Genomic DNA, 21,624 nt, shown 5'->3' on the forward strand with positions numbered 1-21,624 from the left:
GGGACCTTCAAAGAGTCTCCCTAACGCGGCCCACCACCACCGCGGGGAGCTGGGTGGGCATGGCACAGGCGGGCAAACCATCGAAGGCGAGGGCAACGGAACAGTCGTGCGCAGCACTTCTCGGCTGCTTCCCGGAGGTCCCACGGGGCAGCTCCTTCACAAGCTGGTCGGATCACTGCCACGTGATCCCAGCTGGCAGGGAGCACTCAGCTGTTAGGATCCTGCAAAGTGTGAGATTGTTTTTTGACACCTGCTTCACCTCTCAGCTTGGAAACTCCCTAGGCAATGGGATTTGGTTGCTTATGCCCAGCGTGAAGACTGCAACTTGCCTTTATCTGTGCTGTTGGCACATATCTTTCCTGGGGACATGCATAAGAAGATGGGACTGGAGGAGCTGCTGTGTGATAAATTCAGGCACAATCCCACTTTTTATTTGCCAAAACACCCTCTTCCCTATGATTTGACAACCATAGGATTAAAATTATATATCTCATCAAAGGATATACGTTAAGGTCCTATCCATACTATGAATTGTAACTCCTTTGTACACAGGCATCCTGATTTGCTACAGCAGTAGCTGAGGCAGCCTCTGGGGTAGCACCACCAGAACCAAATTGTGCTCTCTCTGGAGCACAGCAAGCTACGAAATTATTTCCTGAAATAAGCATCTTTCTGCTGACATCCAAGATGAGGCTGACAGTGGCTTCCAGACTGCAGAATGTGAATGAAACTTGTATTCATGCCAGCTGTCTTAGAGATCCAGCACAACACACTGTATATCAAATGGAAGAAGAATTCATCTAGGGAAAATTATTTCAGCTTCCAAAGCAAGACTAAAGAAGGCTAATAAAAATATATATTTTCTTAATGGCCCTTTGTTGCTCTTGCTTTAATCATTAAAAACCTGTATCTTCACACATTATAACGCTAATGATTACCTTTGGTTTTCATTCTTAATGACAAAGAAATGAAATACACAGTAAATGTGTTAACAAGAGTGTACTGCAGAGTCTTAGGACCAGTGCAATAGTGGTTCCCAGATGGAAACCCAGCTTCAAACTACGCAGATGTTGCTTACCTGCATTAACTCTTTGTTCCCTTACTGTTTAAAAAAATATATCCATGAAAGACAACGTGGTTAGAGAAGTAAAATGAGAATTAAAAAACGGTCTCTTTCAGATTGCTTCCATCACCACATTTAGACTGTGCTAATCTCTCCTTGGTGAAGCACAAGGAGCTCCCTTGCAGCTGCGTATGAAAACAGCTCCTCTGAGCTTCCAGCTCAAGTGAAACAAAGCGGTAGAGCAAAAGACCCAACATAAGGAGCCCTGCACTCTGTTCTCAGCTCTGCCACTGGAAGGCCATGACAGGGGGTAAGGTGTTCTGTGCTTCCATGTGTCAGTCTTTCCCAGATTTCATCAGCCAATGAAGTCTGTTGATGACAAAGAGCTGGGATATGCAGTTAAGAGAGAGGACTGGTAGGACACTCTACAGGAGGAAATCAAACTTGAGAAGAAAAACAGAAATGGGCTGGAAGGTGTGGAGCACAAAGTGCAAGATGGTGCCCTTGGGGACTGGTCCACAGGCTCTTCTCCCACAAGCTGAGACCGCATCAGTTGAGGGCAACCGCTGGCCACTTGTTAGATGATGTACAAGGCAAGAACTCAAGAGGAAGGAACATGATGTCAAGTTGAAGGACAAACAGCACAGTTACAGTCAAGAAGATGATTAAGCTGGAAATGAGAAGAGCAGTGAGGTCTGTGGTGGTCTTACAGAATCACAGAATCACAGAAGGGTTTGGGTTGGGAGGGACCTTAAAGACCATCTCGTTCCAACCCCCCTGCCATGGGCAGGGACACCTTCCACTAGACCAGGTTGCTCAAAGCCTCATCCAGCCTGGCCTAGAAGACATCCAGGGATGGGGCATCCACAACTTCATCTTCTAGCAAGGATATTTCAGACACAGATTCTATACTAACATCTTTCCAAAAAATGGTGCTTCATCAGCTTTTGAAAATCAAGTTCCAGTCCTGTGGTCCTAAGTTTTGAGAAGTTTAAACTCCACACTTTCAAACTGGTTATGAAAGGAGAAATGTTTATTGCCTACAGCAACAAAAAGGTTCTCAACGATTACTTTGTAAGGGTGACTATGGCAATGGCTTGAGTGTTACTTGTGCATTGAAAATGCAAGCAAAATACCACATGTCAGTGGATGAGTAACATAAAATGGAACTAACTTGTTCAGTTTAATTGCCTATGGAAAACAAAACACAAATATTTGATGAAAAAATAGAAATTGTAGAAAGTTTATTAGATCTATTATATTCTTTCAAAAGGAGTAACCGACCTGGTGTCCTGGTAGTTGAACACAAACAGGGATTACATTTCAATATAAAACCATTACCTTAGTAGCATGTCTTTATAATTTTAGTCATCTTAAGGTATTCACTTACCTACTTACTCGCTTTCACAGGTCTCTTTTTCCATTAGATTTTCAGAATCAATCATGAAGTCATTTCTTGAATCCATTAACATTATTTTTCCTGTCATTTTTCAAACCAAATTCCATGATTTCTTTTCCAGACCTTACACAGTATTTCTGTCAAGAGCTCTTTTTCCAGGTGTGAATATATTTCAGTAAGTATACAGAATCCAGGGAAATATAGCTACACAGATTTTATTTTAATTATAAGCATAAGGTCACAAGCTGAGCTTTGTTATACTTTAAAATACATATTTTAACCAACTGCCAAGCTACACTACTGTTACCAAAAGGCATCTCAAATGCCAAGGGGGAAGATCTTAAGTGTCATCTACTATCAACATTGAAATGTAGTCTCTGTAGTGAAGAGTATTTGTTTCCGGATCTAGAGCAGTGGAGAGCATGTCCTCCATTTCTTTCTCAGTAAAGGGCTCACCTGAAAGACAGCAGAGAATAACACTTTGTCTTGATAAGTATTCTTTTCAGGTCTGGCAAATTACACCACTTTTCCCTTGGAAGGATCTTCTTTTGGTGCTCACACAGAAGAGACAAGGAGCAATACTAAGGACCCACTTCCTTCCCTTTTGCCAATGTAAGACCTGCACACCAAGCACACTGGTCTAAGGGAAAGGAGACAGAGGGCCTGGATGTTCTGACCTCTTCCTAATTCACAGACTCCAAAACAGCCTGTTCCTCTCTGCCACAGGGATTTCGAAACAACCATTTTCATCAAAATGAATTCTTCTGTGTACATTAGAATTATTCACTCTCATTTGACTATCCTTTCTCTTGTATTTACATCATGAAAGGCTTCTGGTTTTTCTCTTCTAGGAGCTTCAAAGCTGCTGATGGCCTACTGTACCCCTCTTTGAGAACAGGATCCCCATCTGAGGATGAGTCTTGCGCAAAGCCTGCACATCATTTTGTACTTCAGGCGGGCAGGCGTGAGTCAGCCATGCCAGAAAAGCAGGCTCTTCAAGGGATATGGGGGATTACACGATATACAGTTTAAATCTGGTCTTTGAATCTCTTTGTTAGCATACCGCAACAGAATTAAGATCAAGATAGTGCAGGAATGAACGAGCACTGAAACTACCTGAAACATCTGGAAATCTAAACAACAATTTTACAGGACAGAAAAAGAGGCACAGAGATGTGCACAGAATCATAAAATACCCACAAAAGATTGCAATATGTCCCTTAGGAATAATAATCTCTATCTTCTAATGTTCGCAGGCAGGCAGCTAAATGTTCTTCCCCTACGTTACCCCCCAGTGAAAGTTTCTAGTCTGCAGCCACTCACGGCAACAGAATTGTTGGAAGACAATGTATCTACTCTTGCAAGTGTTGGCATGCAGAACGAGGAACTTGAGGTGCCATATACACATGTAATGTTTGTTTACTTAAACACTGATACAACAAAAGTCATGTTACCTTCTTCAGTCAAATATTTGACCAGCTCATCTTTAGTAATAGATCCACATTTCTTTTCATCCAAAGCCTTTAAAGAAAAAGAACAAAACTTGTGGGTTTAACCATACCAAATCAAGAATCAGCAACTTCTTTCCAGAAATTAGGAACTCGAATATTTTGTTACAGACCTCAAATGCATGTAGAAGAACATCTTCTGGAATAGGTGGGTAGCTGAAACCATTGAATCACAAAAGTTAAGTCACTGTTTGACAGTCTACTGTACTTAAAGAATAAAATATGAGTACTACAGCAAAGCGAAAACTTATTTTTTATGAAAATCTACTAAGTTTGCCTATCGAACATTTAATTCCAGCTTGACTTTTTGGAATTGTCCTCATCTTTACCTATTCTGCCTTTTATTGTACTCCTGTTTAATTTTCCTTGTGCTAAGGAGCCAGTTGAATGGCTTCTGCACGCCTGGGCTGGCTGAGTGGGTTAGTAGCAATCAGCAATAGCTGATTCATTCCACGTAGCCAATGCACTGAACAGAAGATGGCCAAACCAAGAACACAAAGTTTTGTCCAGGTATGCTGGTAGCTAGGCAACAGATCAACTAGTGGGACTTTGACAGCCTAATGAGCTGATGATGAGCAAAGGAGGCTGGTAGCTATAAAAGAAAAGGTCTGTCACTAACAATTTCAGGGAGGCAGGAGAACTGGACATGTGTGTGTGTGTGCATACGTGTGCCTGATTTCAGAGCTGAAAAGGAAACCCTGTGCAGCAATGGAGACTTTGCATATCCCAGCAGACTCTCACCAACCCCCAGTGACACTAAAGAAAAGACGTTGAACCCAGGGAGGTTGTAACTGCTTGATTGTTTCGTCCAGACCTGCCTTGCTCTTTTACTATCTAAAAATCAAATGTGCTAAGAAGATGCCTTGTTTTTTGTGATCCAAATCTCATATGCCCTTGGATAAGTGAGCTATAGACACAGTGCTCCAAAAGATGAAGTGGGTCTTGACAAGCCTGAACTAGCCTGGGGAAAGTGCGTAGGTTTGGGTTTGTGTGTGTGTGTGTTTGTGTGGAGGGGTTGTGGAGAAGAGACCCCAGAGCAGCAAGGTATCATTTTCTGAAAGGGTGCACATCAGTGTGGAGCCAGCGATGTGCCATGAAGGCCAGAGAAGGAAAAGATGCAGGAACCTGGAAAGCAATGTACCTGCTCTGGCACACCGGGACCCAAACACTTCTGGCTGGTCCACGTCCAGGCACAGGCCTGAAGACTCTCAAACACAGCCCCAAGGTAGAACCCACTGCCTTGGGAGGCTGCGAGACAGTTTTGGGAAATCCTATTTCATGTGTAGATCACCCTCCTACTAAAGGACCTCTGTGTGCAAAATGACTTCTCCATATTGGACAAGACTGAGTCTCTCAAAACCGCTGACTACCATCTTTAAAAAGAAAGATAAATTCCCTATGAGTAATCTTGCTTTTAGTACAAAATATCAAAATAGCACAGAAGTTCCTGTGTAGATGCAAAGATTTCCATGTACCTTCGAATAATGAGCATTTTTGTTCTAGACTTTTAGATCGGCAGTCTTTAAAGTGCTACTTGTATACATTCAGCCGTACCTGGCAGTCATTCTGGGACATGAATATGAAACTGATTTATACAACTTATTAAAAATGCATTGTAACAGACTTCTCAGTAACTGTAACTCATATGTTCAGAGAAAGTAATGGTTATGACCTCAATTTGCATATAAAATATTTCAGAGATGCACAAAATATGTTCAAAGCAAATGAATCCCCATTCATATTAAAAATACAAAAGCTGCACATTATCACAATTCATTATTATAAACTGTTATTATTTATATCATCCACACAACATAATTGTATGTAGACAAAGTGATTTTCAAACAGAATCCATCAAACTAATGTAAACTGAGTTTAAATAACAAAAAAAACCCAGCAATCTTTCCAGTTACATAAAACTGCTGTACAGTTATTTATTCAGAATCAACCCTGTCAATCTGGAATAAACTACATACAGAAAATCCATTACCTTCTGTCGAGCAGTGCTTTTGTCATCACTGGAAGAAATTTTTCCAGATTAATGTATCCAGTTTGTTCTTCTTCTTCTACCTAAAATTAAAACTTAATTATGGCAGGTTATATGACTCATTAGCGAACTAATATGAAAACCAGAAAATTGGGGTGGTTCCTGCATTAAAATTAGACTTTGAATATTTATATCAGTTTTTTAATATCACATGGCACCGTAACGTCTGAGTAAAATGCTTGTGATCAAACAGAAAGAAATTAGAGGAAGAAATAATATCCCAGGCAAAACACGGGCCTGCAATAACAGACACTTTCAACAACTCAATATTGCCCTCTTGTGCTTACAAACCATACATGCAGAGGAATAGGGCGCCTAGTAACTGATCTTACCTTCCACAGTAACTCAGGAGAGGTTTAAACATTCAGACTGCATTCATACTAGTAAAGTCTAGCAAGGCCTGGAACACCCCCAAGCAACGTAACGTGACCACCCATAACAGCAAACCATTGCCACGTTCCCTGGCATGATTTTGGCCTGTGCCACCGAACGCTTCCCCCAGCAGTCACCAGCTGGGCCTTAGGGACTGTTCTCCAGCCCGCTGCTGTCTGCCACCACTCCGCCTAAAACATTTACCAGGGTAGACATGAGCTGCTCTGTGCCAGCTGGCTGCGGCACCCAAGGATCTTTCTGGGCACATTTAATGTGCTAGTTTGGACATAGCTCCAGTCTAGTACACCTCAAGGATGGAATTTGTTGCCTCCACATGTTTCCTAGCCAGAGAGTCGTCAAGGGAAGGACCGGAGAGGCAGGGCAGCCTGAAACAGTCATAAGGCAGCCCATAAAATGCTACAGAAAGAAAGCCTTCCTCTTGCCTCCCAAATAAATGAACAGATTCATCCCAAAACATCGTGGACTTCCAGCAGCGTTGTCACTGCATTCCTGCACTTCCACAGGAGATGAGCAATGTGATAAAAACTTCTCCCTATCTCCCAGTGCATCCCTTCCCTGAAAATTTCAAGTTTTACTCCCACAGGGAGTCCTCTTAATGGAGCTAGGCTGTTCCTGTCTGTGTTGAAACTGGGTGCATGCCTTGGAGTCTCACATGGCAGCAGCAGCACCTTGCTAGGCTCTCCACAGACGCAGCTCAGACTGAAAGAAGACTCAAATAGACACTGATTTGAAATATTCTGACTAAACCAGGAAAAGATGAAGTAAGAAATCTTCCTCCTGGGAGCTGGGTCAGAGCTGAGGGTGATGCCTGACGCAACATCCAGTTCCTTAAATGGAGAGCTGCAACTGCTGCATGGTCTTTTCTAGAGCTCTTGAAGGGTTTTGGTTGCTAAAAGCAGGCAGCCACCACCTCTTGCTTCTGTGGAGTGGAAATTGGCTTGAAAAAGCACTTCTTCCCTTCTGTTTGGTGAGCCTAGTGGAAGGGATCTTTAGCAAGGAAATGAAGTTGTTGCATGCTTCATGCTAAACCAAATGACACTTTTTACCATTACAGAATCATTTGTTCTACTGCTTGCTTGATTGAAGAGATGTAACAAAATACTTTGCAGATGTATGTGAAAGAACTCAAATTCTTTCCAGTGACATACCAGTTAGTCAGTACACTGAACTATTCCTTGTATGGCAAACACTGAGATGTATAAATAAACACACAGGATGTTTTAGGGAGCATCCATGATGCAACTAGTATTAGGTCAGAAGCCCACAGAGACGGAAAAAGAAATATGGTAGGTATTTATTGGAAATAGATAGATGTGCCTTAAATTAAGCAGAACAACCAAAAGCAAGGACCTAAAACATCCATGAAGAAGACAAGACATATAAACCATGTTTAAGAGCCCAAAAAAAATGAGGTCTGCTCATCCAAACAGCTGAAAGTCATCCTAATTTTCACACCAGAACTCACCAGCAAAGACCATTTCAGAGCTCGATGTAACAAATAGCTGTGAAAGTGTTAGCCCTCACTGACAGAGATCCAGATTTCTCCCTTTTTTTTGGTGTGCTATTTGTATTTAGCCTTCAGAAAGCAGACTGTGGACGAAATGTGTCCTTCCTGACAATAGACCAAGTCCTGGGAGGTGATGAGCAACCTCAGCTTCCTCTTACCTGGAAAGAACAGCTTCCGTCTCAGTGGCTCTATAGGCCCAGCAATATCCTGAACTGCTAACATTAATCCTATTTCTAACATGGGATAGATATGTGAATAAATTGAATATATTAACCCTGCGTAAGTCAGTAACTATTCAGATTTTCAGGTATATGTATCCTCTTACTCTTCCTCATGCTCACTCCTGCTCTACACCTCATTTCCCACTGATGTTTTCCTTTTGCTGTAATTCCTCCTCTATTCATAGTAACTGTGACAATAACAGTATTTACTTGCTCAAACTTAGTGAGTTTTGCTCTATTTCCTTCCTTCGGGTACATCCACAGCTCCCATAACAATTGTACTGTAGCACTCATTGTTTCTTATCTCTCCTCTCACAACCGTACTATTATTGTCCACATACCATTGTCACAAAGAAACAAAACCATCTTATCCAGGAGATCTGTGGCAGAGCAGTGCACTTAACCTGGGATTTCAAACTCCAGGCGTTCTAGTAACCCTCGGATTAGCTTTCACCATCTCTGGTCTTATCTTTTAATCTCAGCTTTGTAAGTAGGCCTACAGATATGATATTAAGTACAGCATTTAGCATAAGGTAATATAGGAAACAGTATATGATAATTTTTGAGATAAAATAATTATATGAATGCTGAGTTGGGAGATAGGAATTATTTGAGGGCAACATATGCTAGTTTAGCTAAAACAAGGCTAATAGGAAGATGAGATGATCAAGAGACACAAGTAGTAAGAAACAGAAATTAATCACAGTTTACAAAGGGCAAGAATACTGGAGAAATAGCTTGGTTATAAACCAGTCAACAGAGACAATTTTCACTTTATCTAGATTAAGATAAAATGGTATTACTATAGTCAATGATAATGGTATCTTACATAAATTAAGATGTATTTGTGATTAACATAATATATTAAGGGTTCTACAAGAACACAGTGTTCTTCTGTACTAAACCTAAGCCAGGCTTTCATTTACAGGCATCATGAAACCTGCTTTGAGATTATACTTCCAGTTCAGTGTTCTTTAAGGTTAATCATTACTCTTGAATGTATTCTTCCTTCTTGTAGTATTTGTATTTTAATATCCTTATAATCAACAATTGCATACATGTTATACTGTTGTATCTAAGAATCTTCCACCTGATAACTAGCTGCATTGCACTGTACTTTGTTATGTATTACTTGTCTCAGATTTTCAGTAATGCTGAAAGTTGGGGGGAAAAAAATAATAAGGCCAACCTTCTATATTCTATGTGAGGGGGAAGAAGGCTTTAAACTCTCCTGGTTCCCCTGTACTGGGGGCAGAGGGTCAAAGCATCCCCTTCCTTTTCTCAATTCTGTATCTTGAGTCAGTTGCATCGTTCATTTGCTGCAAACAAAAATCCCTGTGGGCCACTAAAAATATCATCTATATTAAGCACCATAACTTCTCTTTCCATTTTCTCCTGTTTAACAGTGGGAGCTAGGACAATCTGGTACTGAGAGTACAGAACCAGAGCAGACAGATTGCTGCATCATGTTAAAAGATCTTTCTGCTCTGATGGTTCTTTGCGCTTCCTCATCCGAAGCAGCTGCGTCATTTTCACAGGACTCAGCACAAGATTTCTCACACTGAATTCAGATCCACAGGAGACCAAACAAGCCTACTGAGGAGAGACTACTACTGCAACCATCCAAATTTTTGTTGGGGGTGGGAACAAAAAACTAAGAGAGATCAATTCCTGGTTTCCTGACCTATACGTGAATGTACGCATCTTCTATTCCTTAAGGCAGCATATCAGTTTGCAGAAAGAATGTGAAGTCATTTTCCAATTCTTTGTCCCATTTATTAACCATGCTCTGCCAAGGCACTAGCACACCATCCCTTCTATTACAAGAATGAGGTAAGGAGACAAAAATTAGTGTAGGAAAAAACTGAGGGGAAATGGGATTGAAGTTCCTTACCCCCACATATCACTGGGAGAATGGGAGGATTTCTAGGTCTTGCAAGGCTTTATGTCTGAATTCTGACTTACAGGCTTAAGTAATCAAGAAAGAAAAGATTATGTATAGGTAACTGAGAAATCACAGGACTTGGACATGCCTCAGGAAGGACAGAAAGTTGAAAGGTCTGGCTGTAAGTTAGCAATTACAGGACCCAGTGAATAAAATAGCAGGTCTTTCCTCTGCATTTATGGAATTTGATGCATAATTTTAACACCTGCTCAAGAACAAATTTTTCTTGCTTAATCATCCTGTGTGCATCTATGACATGTCCAGAATCATGGAGTCACAGAATCACTAAAGTTGGAAAAGACCTATAAGATCATCTAGTCCAACCATCAGAGTGAGATGGCTCAGGTTTGGTTAGCCTAATATGATTGAGGTTTAGGACATCCTTTTTTATCAGGCAAACCCAATTTTCCTCCATTTTCCATAAATGCCCCTCCACCCTGGCACAGCGTAACAGTGACCTTCCGGGTAAGAGTCAAAGACTCTCATTATAACCCATCAACATTACCCCAGCAGCTTAAAGGCTTGCATCAAGGCAACCTGAGAGACTGCCTGCCTGCCTGCCTGCCTCACTTCCACCACACTTCCAGTCTCTCAGAAAAGAGCTAAGGTTTCCCACACATTAAGGCAGAAGATCCACACTTGTAAAAGTTTAAGACTGAAAAAAAATACAAAAGGTCTAAACATTTACCTTTGCAAGCAGTTCATGTAGTTCTGCCTCAGTTGGGAAGCACCCCAGTGACCTGACAATGGTACCAATCTCTCTGAAAGAGGAAAAGACCATCTTTGTCAGTAAATCTGCAATACAAGAGTGTCTCTGGAGAATCCAGATACCAGTTCAGAGCTTGCATACAGGAGTTTGCATGTACAAGCACATAAGCACACACAAGCATGTGTATGTGGACTTTTCATGTCTCAGTAAGCAATGTCTATTTGTACAGACATTAAATATTCTGGAGCTATTTTGGAAGAGTATAAATGTTCCTGTGACTTTCCCCAAAAATTGTTCTTTACCATCCTGTTGCAGTGTACCACGTGCAGGTTACTTTTCAACTGCTGTCCTCTAATTGTTCAGCTTAATTTCAGTGAAGTCTACATTTATATGGTTAATAGAACACTTAAAAACCTGCTGAGATGAAAGTAACAAATAAAATATATGTTACATTAAATGCTATAAAGATACAAATTCTAACTGCAGTGAAGAACAATTATGAAAGGTCAGGAAGGAGGCAGCACTGCTATGCCCCTGCTGTGCTCTGAAAGAGTCAAACAGAACAACCCAGTGGCTTATCAACACCCTGTTTATGCTGCAAATTATATTCATAGCTTGCATTTACTGCTCACCCTGGTGCCGTTGTTCTGAGGCTCTAAATAAAATTCTGACAAAACCGGCAATGCCTCAAAAAAGTTTAAGATGAACAATATCACAGACTAGAAACAAAAGTGTTGTAAAGCTGTAAAAAAAACTAATGAGTTTTACAGTATGACTGAAAACAAAATAACTGAAGCACCGATACTGCTTGTGATTTTCAGTCCAATTCTACAACATCAAGATTCAAGCACATTTGAGTAAGTATCCACAGTGCTGGTGGTTCCCATGATTCAAACCTCTGTGGTTTCTTCATCTTCACCACTACATTTGCTGGAAAAATTAGATTGCCTAATAAAAAAGGTAGTTACAAGAAGCAATGACCTTTGTAGGATTATCCTACAACAGTAAGGCCCCAAATGTGGCACACCAAGCACACATAAAATTAGACCAGTCAGTCTCTGGCCTCCTCAGACAGGTCGTGAGGAGCTCCCATCCTGACTGAAAACCTGTGAGAAGCACTACAATAGGCAAAAGAGAGGAAAAGGCTGGCTGCTCTAAAATAGTTAGAAAACAAAACCCAATCCCACACATCGAGTCGTTACGAAACGAAGCCATCTGCTCAAATGACTCAGTGAAACCTGGCCTCCCGCGGACGTGAATGGAAGTTTGGCCATTGGCCTCAATGAGGTCAGACATTCAGTCCTATTTTTAAAATCCTTGGCCATGCACCCTGTTTCTAGTACGGATATACAGTATTTGATGCTCTCATTGCTGCACACCCTCATATTTTCCAGTTAAAAGATACTTGTAAATATTCTCTGTCTCCCTCAGAGAAACACCCAACCCAAAGAGACTGCCAGAGATGGGACGGCTGCCACCCTCTCCTGCCTCACCTCACGCTCAGCAAAACTGGGATGTGACTGAGGTTAGTCAGGCCCTGAAAGAGATTGCAAAATCTGGCATTGCTGGCTGTCCTTCCTGATGGTCTGTGCATGTGCCAGCATGAGGATGTTGTTTGAAGTGTCTGGGGTCAAAAAAGTCATGTCACATTTGGTAACAACATGGGGTTTAAAGGACCCCAATAGGAAATTTTATTTTACTCCCAGACACTTCCTCACAGTTCAGCAGTTGAAGTTTCTTCTGTGTAGTTTCTAGCATACAAAAATTATGGTTAAAATGAGTTAATGTTCATACAGGTTTTGTAACACACACGCAATAGAATTTCAGGCCATAGTTTTCACTCTACGTATAACATTTTCAGTGACAAGATTTGCAAAATCATGAAAGGCCTTGACTCAGGGTGTGTTGTAAGCAACACGAAACAATACCAACTTCTTCATGCTTAATTTCTTACTTTGCATTAGGAGTCAAGCAATACTGATGTTGACCTGTCAAGCCAGGGTAATTTTCCATATTCTTCACAGGAATCTGAGATTTCAGGCAATAACATTCATACACCTACAATTGTGTTTAAGAATTGTGCTGTACTGCCACCTTCTGATACAAGATAACCGTCCATTAATATTCCCATTACTGTGATACAGCCCTGCAATATGAAACTAGGAATATTTAGAAAATAAATTGATGTTCATTGTCTGTAACTGTTCTATGATAAAAAATGATGTGAAATTGTGCATTTACTATGATGAATAGACTTTTGAATGTCCCCTCTCACATGTCATGACTTACTGTCTGAATGGATACATTTTTAAAAAGGTCTATTTGTATAATTTCATTGTTGTAACTTTTTCTCAAGCTCTGTGTAGCAAATGTTACAGCTTTATAGCCAGGACTGCAGATGTAAATGACAAGTAAGCAACCAGTATGTCATGGTGCAGTGAGGGCGAGGGGCTCCCCAGGGCTTCTTGGGGGGTGGTAGTGGCAGGGGTTCCCCATGGGAGGTGGCAGGGCAGGGCTGGGGGCCCAGCCAGGAGCTGGGCAGCCAGAGGCATCAGGGTAGCTCCAGCCTGTGGCATCAGGCACCTTCCTGGGAATGGGCAAGTGACTTAAGTGAGCACTCTTCTCAAAGAGGCCTGTGGGCAGGCAAACAGCAATTGTACCCAGTGTGCAGACATACCCTGAAATTCTCCCGATCTAGTATAACCTAAAAACCATTTCCCTTCTATGAAGCACCCATAATTCCTTAAATTTAGAGGCACTAGTAAACATACGTTGCTAAAACCATCACATAAATATTGTGCATTTCTCCCACATTGGTTTTATAATGTGTAAAACATGTTTGGAACCTTTAAAGATGTTTTCCAATTTGCCTTTGTGAGGAATGTCTAATGACAACAATTTCACCAGCTCTCACACTCCTTTGCAGTGTTCACACTCAATAACCAACTTATAATTAAAAGCTCTGGTGATATTCTTGTGAAAATAGTAATTGGAAATATGAAAAATTACTTCAATAAACTTTAATGACAACAGCTTTTAACAACTTCAGAACCTGCCCAGTCAGACATAAACATGTGGCTTATGTATTTTATAACAAAAGCCATATTGTTATGCCTATGGATGTTTATGTTAAAATGAAGTTAAAGTAGCACTGTCAAACATTCAAACTTTAAATACACCAGAATTACGATTATTTAGGAATTTTTAAATTCGACTTCCTTTAGCTCTGTATCTTGTAGCCATTTATGCCCTGATCAGTCTAACATTCCATGTTTTTATCTTCCAGTGAACATTTTCTTTACTCCCTCAGACATATATTACGTTTGTATTGCCATACGACTGCATGCTAAAGGTATACTGCATGCAGTTCTCTCTACTGACTCCCATCTGTGCATCCCATTCTCCCGGTTCTGGTCAACCCATTTCAAAAAGGAGAAAGCTGAACAAGAAGGAGCACAAAAAATAATGGCCAAATCTATGGAATATCATCTCCTAATAGATTAAACACATCCAGACTCTTCAGCCCTAAACTACTGTGATTGAGGACAGATGTGACAGACAACTATGACATCATTAATGGTGTTGAGAAGATTAATAGAGAACAATTGTTTGCTATTTATAATAAGACTAAAAAAACAACAGGCGCCACTTAAATCATAATGTGACAGATGTACAAAACTACAACAAGAAATCCTGTGTATTTGCTCAATTCCTTATATTCCTCTCTCAGGTAACTACTAGTAGCTCAAAAGAGGGTACGGGGCTAAAAGGACTTTTGGTGCAATCAAGTATGATCTTTCTGCTCATTTATTATTATTGTTATTATTATTGCTATTACTATTGCTGTTATTGCTGTTGTTATTAAATAATCAAATTACATAAAAGATTTTTCCAAGTCTCCTAAAAACACCTCCCTTTCGGAGCAATATGCACCTCCCACATTACCCCAGCATAAGAGGAGATACCTACTAAGAACAGGTTAACTATGACACACACTGGCAGGGACACCCCTTGATGTGCTGGGACTGTGCTGAAAGCAAAGGGATCCATATGGGATCTAGGACCTGTAGTGCCAAATGAGCTATCAGAGCAGAGGTTTGCCAGTAATAACTGTAGCCTCAGACATCTTGCCTAGCTACAGTTTCCTCTTGCCTCTTTACTCCACCAGTCCCAGCGTCTTTCTCTCAAGCCAGTTTCAGTCTTCAACCACTGAACAGTGCAAAATTTCTATTAAAGCAAAGACATAACTGTCCAACCAGGGTCAAAAGGACTTTTCCAATTAGATTTTCTGATAAAGCAGTGGCAGGTTTAGGGAGTTATTTATCTCTGTACTGTATCCTGTAATACTTCTGTGTGAGGATATTTACAAACCTGACATCCACAGTTTTATTGCATTCATGGTCAAACACCTCAAAAGCTTCTATAATCTTTTTCTCAATTTCAGCTACTACGCCATCTGCAAAAAGAAACATACGAAAAAGAATCACTGGGCTGTTGCAACTGATCTGTTTCCAACTTGAGAATTGCAACAGCAGAAGCACCAAAACTGATAAAGGGGCAGACAGGAAAGGTACTTCAAAAAAGCAGAAGTTATTCTGAAAAAATAAAATGCACTCTAAATGCAGAACCTGTCATTTATATCAGTAATACGGCCTGGCTATGGCTCTGCAGCTACACCAAACCTGGTGTAATAGTGCATCTCGGCTGCACCATCGCCTGGCTGTCCACGGGAGGACCCTGCTCAGTGTGCCACAGCTCCTTCTGGACCAGGAGCCTGAGCCCTTCCTGGGCACCATGGTGCCAGTGGAGGGAACAAGGCGAGCCTGGGCCCAGGCTTGCCCTGAGCTGAGCCTGAGTCACTTCATCCAGGTGCCTGCATCCAAGGAAATGTAAGTGCTCTCATGCCCACGAAGTTAGCCATAATGTATGAAAAGCTGAGAACTGGGAATAAAGAGATGGCTGATATGTGCACAGTGAGTATGTCTCATGGTAAATAATTTATCGTAACAGTTTGGAAAGGAAGATGATCTCAGGGAAGGGGAAAGAGCAATTTGCTCCATTTGCTTTTTATATCTCAAAGTCAAAGAACAGGAGAAGAAGAACCACATGTTATCACAGTTTTATCTCATTTAAAGCTAGAAATTATGTTCTTGTGGTAAGGGAAGTAGCAGGAAATAAATTCTGAAGAGAAAAATGTAAAGAGAGGAAGGGGTCCATCCCCAAAAAAAAAAAGCTCCCTGGCAAGGAAACCAGGGTAAATAAAGAGTGATCTGGTTAGCCCATTTATTAATGTCATAGTTTGACTCCAAAAGACAGAATACAGGAAGCAAAGTGATATGGAGTTGACCTTTTGGTTCCTGTGGCTAAATACAGCCCCAAGCTCCAGCTGGCAAAGGAGCTCTCAGGAGGCAGTATTTTGTGAGCTAGCCCTACGGCCTCCACAGAGACACCACAGGGAAAACTTGAGTGACAGGCAGAACATGGCTGTCTCTTCCGTGTTCTCATTATGATGATAAAAACATAACTCTGCTCTATCAGAACAGATTTATTTTCTTCTTTAAGCTCATCTGTTGTTAAGTGTTGTTGAGCAGCTCTGACCAGCACTAAACCACTGGACATTATTTCCACTGACATAACAAATCCATACATCATTTCCTACATTCCCAATACTTTGGAAATCCCTGGGGTTGCAGCCTACAACCATTTTTGCCATTTGCTCTCTTGCCCTCATGACAGAAACATCTGTTTTCTGGCAACGGGTGTCAGAACTGAACCTAGCTAAAAGATACACTGGCTTTGCTTTTACCTTGACCCATGAGTTTTTTCATGGTATTTTCTCCCCTGGTGCTGCTGAGGAAGGCAGTGTTTGGATGGGTGCCTGGCAGCTGCCCAATGTCAACCCAGCACAGGCTGCAAGGACTTTGATATAGTAGTGGATTGACTCTGGTATAAGGAAGCTCTTTTCCACGCAGAAGAGAGGTGCATCCCCTTATAAAGGTACAGGTGCCTGCTGCTTTCTGTCTGTGACACTGAACTCCCCCAGCGGGTATGTAAAGAGAAGAGAGGTAGGAATATATCCTGTATTCCTCTCTCTGACTTTATTCTCCTGATGGAAACATGGGCAGGTACATGTACAACAGATTGGAGACTGGAGCTCTCTGAGGAAGAAGAGCGAGCCTGTTCAGTCCCCAGAGATAGGACAAGCTGTGTTTTTTTCATAGCTTGGCAAAAATTCCTGCTTTCCATGTGCCTATGCAGTACCGACCACATTTAGTTCCTTTCCAAAAAGCATACTTAAATCTAAGTGGACCCGATTCCTTGTAGAAGAGGCCCTAAAGACTTACTCTCAAACTACTGAATTTGAGGAGAGTTTTTTCAGTGACTTCAAAGAATCCTGGATCCAGTCTCCGGTGTAGACATGTTGGAGTTCAGTTCTTGAAATCAGGCACTTCAATTGTACACTGTGTCTTGCAATAGAATGCTGAAGGAATATTTATAGCTGTATATTCTTGGCTTGATGAGTGAGCCTTCTGTAGAAATAAAAATTAACCGGGGGGAGGCAGGGAAACATTTCCAGCACTGGAGCTGTGTAGCCATCCAGTCTTTTCAAGACTTGCCTTCTGTGAAAATAGTATACATTAATTTACCTGGTTCAAGAGGCCTGGCAAAGAAGATCCTGCAATGAAATGTACTTGACGATTTAATCTACGTACCAGATAATCTGTATGTCTTCCAAGAATTGAAAGGAAGTTGTGATTAAGAGACATACCCATGGAGGAAAATATAATATACTGTAGTCCTCTCAAAGACCCTGTGTGAGATGAGTGAACACCTAATAAGCCATTGCCTAAATCTCTTGTCACCCCACTAGGGATGAAAGCCAAAGATGTTCAACATTGTTCAGGATGGCAAATCTAGTTATCTGAAGACTTCTATGATTCACTTTATACCTCTCTTTGGGAGGGAGAAAAAGATGGATTCCAGCTCTAGGATAAGTAATGGATAAAGGTTTAAAATGATCCCTTCAAGAAGAGCATCAAAAGATCAGACATGCAGATAACTCAGCAGATGCGATGCCCTAATGTACTGAAATCTTTCTGCACAAGGATAGTCTGCCTCATGGGTAGATCAATGAAAGTTTCATGTTGCCCCGTGGAGCAATTTTTTAGCAATTTTCAGGACAGAAATACCTATGTTCTAACTGAATAAAAGATTTTACTCACTTATTCTGCTAACTAGAACAACAATACATATCAAAGTAAAATGTTCCGATTACTTCTAATGGCTTAAGTAAATAAATACTGAAACATACCATGCCAAAAAAGATTCCAATACCTACAATTACTTATTCCCTCAAATGCATCCTGTAGGCATGCCAGACTATTTCCATTTTTATTCTGTTAAAATGCTTCAGATACTTGTAGGTTTGTTCTCATTTTCTTGTTCTCATTTATTTTCCTACCACATAAGCAGTAAGAAGGCAAAATGTCTTAAATCCACTCCTCGGATACATCAACTGAAAAGTGTATTCACTATCAGTTTCCTTTCCTGTACTATCCTTTGCTATTTTCCCAGTTTGTTTAGCATGAACTAGGTAAAGCTCTAGACACTGCCAGTTAAGTAAGACTGGCAGGGAGCTGGGAGTCCCAAATTAATTCTGATGGTTCTTTCAGACTGAACTGTTCCTCTTCAGATTGTCCAGACTGTTCCCCAGCACTCTGAGGCCCATTTGAAGCCAGCCCTTAAGCAGCACACCTGCCTCAGTTGTGACATTTCTTCTTCAAAGACCACAGCTTCAGTCTTTCAGGGAACACAAGCAATTAAGTAGATGTGGCTCTGCCAGACTCTTGAGTAATGAGCATTTTAAAAACTGATTTCTAGTTGATACATTTTGTTATATTCTACCATTCGTTTAACTGCATGAGCTTCCTTTCTTTTCTTCCTCAGGGCTAGTTGCTCTGATGGTTCAAAAAGCCAATCCTTTCATCCACTGAAGAGAAATTATGGGCAGAAAAAAGAGGTCTCAGAAGAACAGGTAGGCCAACATTAAACAACTACCTAAAATGCTGGGGAGCAGCATTTGTCTGCTGCTCACAGGAAAAGATTTAGTCCCAGTGCAGCCCGATGAACCTATTTACACAATGTGATACTCTGAAACTCTTTTCGTGCTATGTACAGAGTAAAATTAAGGGCTGATTTGTAGAAACATCAGTGGACTTGATTTTATTACTTACTGTTATTGCTCAACACACCTGAAACATTAATCTTTATAAACATTAACCTAGGTATATTTTAATAAATATAGTCAATTTTATATTTAAACTCCTACATGCACGTGACCACCTCATTAATTACTCCATCCTCTCTTTATGGAACTATGTTACGGTTACAAGCAGGTGGGAGGAAACCCCTGAGGTCTCTGATGGCAGGAATGGTCTCATGGGGCTGCCTCACTGAACTAGTCAGTCTGAAAGGACAAAGGACACTACTGAGTAACTCCACCTCTAACAGATAGTTTTACAGTCATTTACATGTTGTTGTTCTGGTTTTACTTAAATGTGTTGTTATCAACAGCTCTTTTGTAGATCTCCCCATCCACTAACGGCGGCTTATCAGCAGAGGCTACCGTATACTACAGCACCATTTTTCTATTTCTTACTAGCCATTACTTCAACTAAGAAAGTAGGTAGCATCTTGGTCCTGCCAGTTGAAAACCTGGGAATGGGATGCAAAGACTGCCATGAAGAAAAAGGAATAGTTTTAAGAAGGCAATGGACACAAGAAGGAACATGACTGTGCAGGCAGTAACATGAGGAAATGCCAGCCTTAACGCACCCTACAATCTCCACCCGACTTCAGTGAGCCTTCTCCTGCCTTCCATGGATCCAATCTACAGTATTCGACCACCCTCCTCACACAGTTCCGACACTCTTCCATAAGGCCCCTGTAACCATCCTTTGCAAGTCCTGGCTCTTCCCATAATCCCCCAAATCACAAGTAACACTCTCTGTCTTGCCATACAATGCCAATCAAAAAGGAGAGGTGAGAAGGTGGTCAAGCTGCGGGTGGAAGAGATACTAAAAAGTACGTGTGAAGTCCCTCACTAAAAACTGAGCCTACTGCATGGTCAGTAAAATGAGCAAGGCAATACCCCAAAATGACAAAAAAAAAAAAAATGGTTTGGCCAACAAACAGAAATAGCTAAACATATCTTACTCCTTACAGCATGGAGTTAAAATCCTAGAAATGTGTCAAGATGCAGGAACAGTCCCCCAGTAAGAAGGGAGACTAGTGCTATTGCTGAAGAATACCATGTTCTCTTTAAGGGTGATTCCCAGTTTATTATCTAGGTGTACAGGGCAAAAGAATGAAAGAGATGAACTAAAAAGCAGGGCAGATTTGTCTTTGATGTTTGCAGCCACTGTTTCATTTGAGCTCTTCCAAAATCGTTCAAAAACCACTAGTGGAAAAAGGGCATAAGAACTGTAAAAAAAAACCCAACCCCAAATCTGCCTGTAGTTCTAGTGAGAAGAAATGTACAATGTATATTTGCTTAAATAAGAATTAAGAACCCAAGAGACCACAACTGCAAATCTAAGGAGGTTATCATTTAGCTCTTGTGAGATCTAATCAGGCTTTTAAGCAAGTGTCAACTGGGCCATCACCTAGAACAAGATATTAAAAAGCAGTCACAATACTCAGCATCACCAGCACAGGTGAAATCTCAAACACTCTCAAACACCCTCTTCAGTTTTATCAAGAGGTTGTGTTTCCAGAACAAAAAGGGAAAGCCCGTGTGGTGTCATAAGATGAATTCTTGGTGACGGTATCAGCATAAGGTGTTCCCATGCTACTGCTGCTCTTGCCTAACTCCAAAGCAAAATATACAACTCCCTAAATTATTTTGCCACAAGTGTTTGTGTCGCCTTCATGTTAAGTGTAAGGAGCTTGACTCGCTTAAAAATAATTCAGAAACCTGGCCCCAACCCAAAGAAGAAAACTTTACAGTCTTTAACTAATTCTATTTTGAGGAAAAGGAACACAGGGAGAAAGCAATCTTGAGACCCTTTGAATCTGACTTCTTGGCAAGACCTTTATGGTCTGTAAAAGAAAAATCATACATTAGATTTTTTCTAGTGACCTTCTTAATTCCAGAGGAAGCTTCATGAACAGTCAGCATCATATGCTGGAACAGTAATTGTATGCCATGCTCTAAAAATATTGAGGCAAGGGAAACATTTTCTTCTCTACTTTGTGGCTCCTATAACATGTATGATATTAACATATTATATACCAGAAAATAAAGGAAAAATATGATTAAGTTGTAAGCTTGCAGAATATGCAATGTTGTTTGTGTCTTGCGATACGTAATGAAATAATTTAAGATATGTACTCATTGAAGTGTCTTCACTGTGACAAGACAAATCAAGCAGATTTTGAAGAAAAACAAGATATTTATAAAGCAGCTTGATTCCTCCAAAGAAAGGATAAACCCATTCCTAAAGTGCCATCTGAAGAAAACAGGTTGTCACAAAGTACTGATGGCGCCAATGGGAAATGTGTCACCTGAGCTTAGCCATTCAGATTGGATAATGAGATAAAAGATGCAGCTCCACAAAACTGAGTACATGCCAGTTCATGAGAAATAACCAGACTGAGGTCTTCACTGACAGTGGTACCTACTCCAAATGGGGATCCAAACTATGTCTTGCAGATGCAGGAAAGGGATAATGCTTTCTCTCCCGGCTGAGAAGCATCCCATGTTATCACAGATCATACTTATGCAATCTGAATTTTAGTCATTTTCCTGCAGAAGAATAAAAATCCTTAAC

General features: G+C 40.8%; 1 protein-coding gene across 1 annotated transcript; it reads right to left on the bottom strand.

Moving 5' to 3' along the window:
• Positions 1-2,802: 2,802 nt before the first annotated feature.
• Positions 2,803-15,248, bottom strand: EFCAB2 (EF-hand calcium binding domain 2; the record flags this gene model as incomplete). Its single annotated transcript, XM_010154896.1, has 6 exons — positions 2,803-2,918; positions 3,917-3,983; positions 4,084-4,126; positions 5,961-6,040; positions 10,772-10,844; positions 15,164-15,248. Coding segments are annotated over 6 exons (464 nt in total), but the record flags the coding sequence as incomplete, so codon positions are not given.
• Between the last annotated feature and the right edge of the window lie 6,376 nt (positions 15,249-21,624).

This window comes from Eurypyga helias, unplaced genomic scaffold (genome assembly GCF_000690775.1).
Source record: "Eurypyga helias isolate BGI_N326 unplaced genomic scaffold, ASM69077v1 scaffold18017, whole genome shotgun sequence".
NCBI lineage: Eukaryota > Metazoa > Chordata > Aves > Eurypygiformes > Eurypygidae > Eurypyga > Eurypyga helias.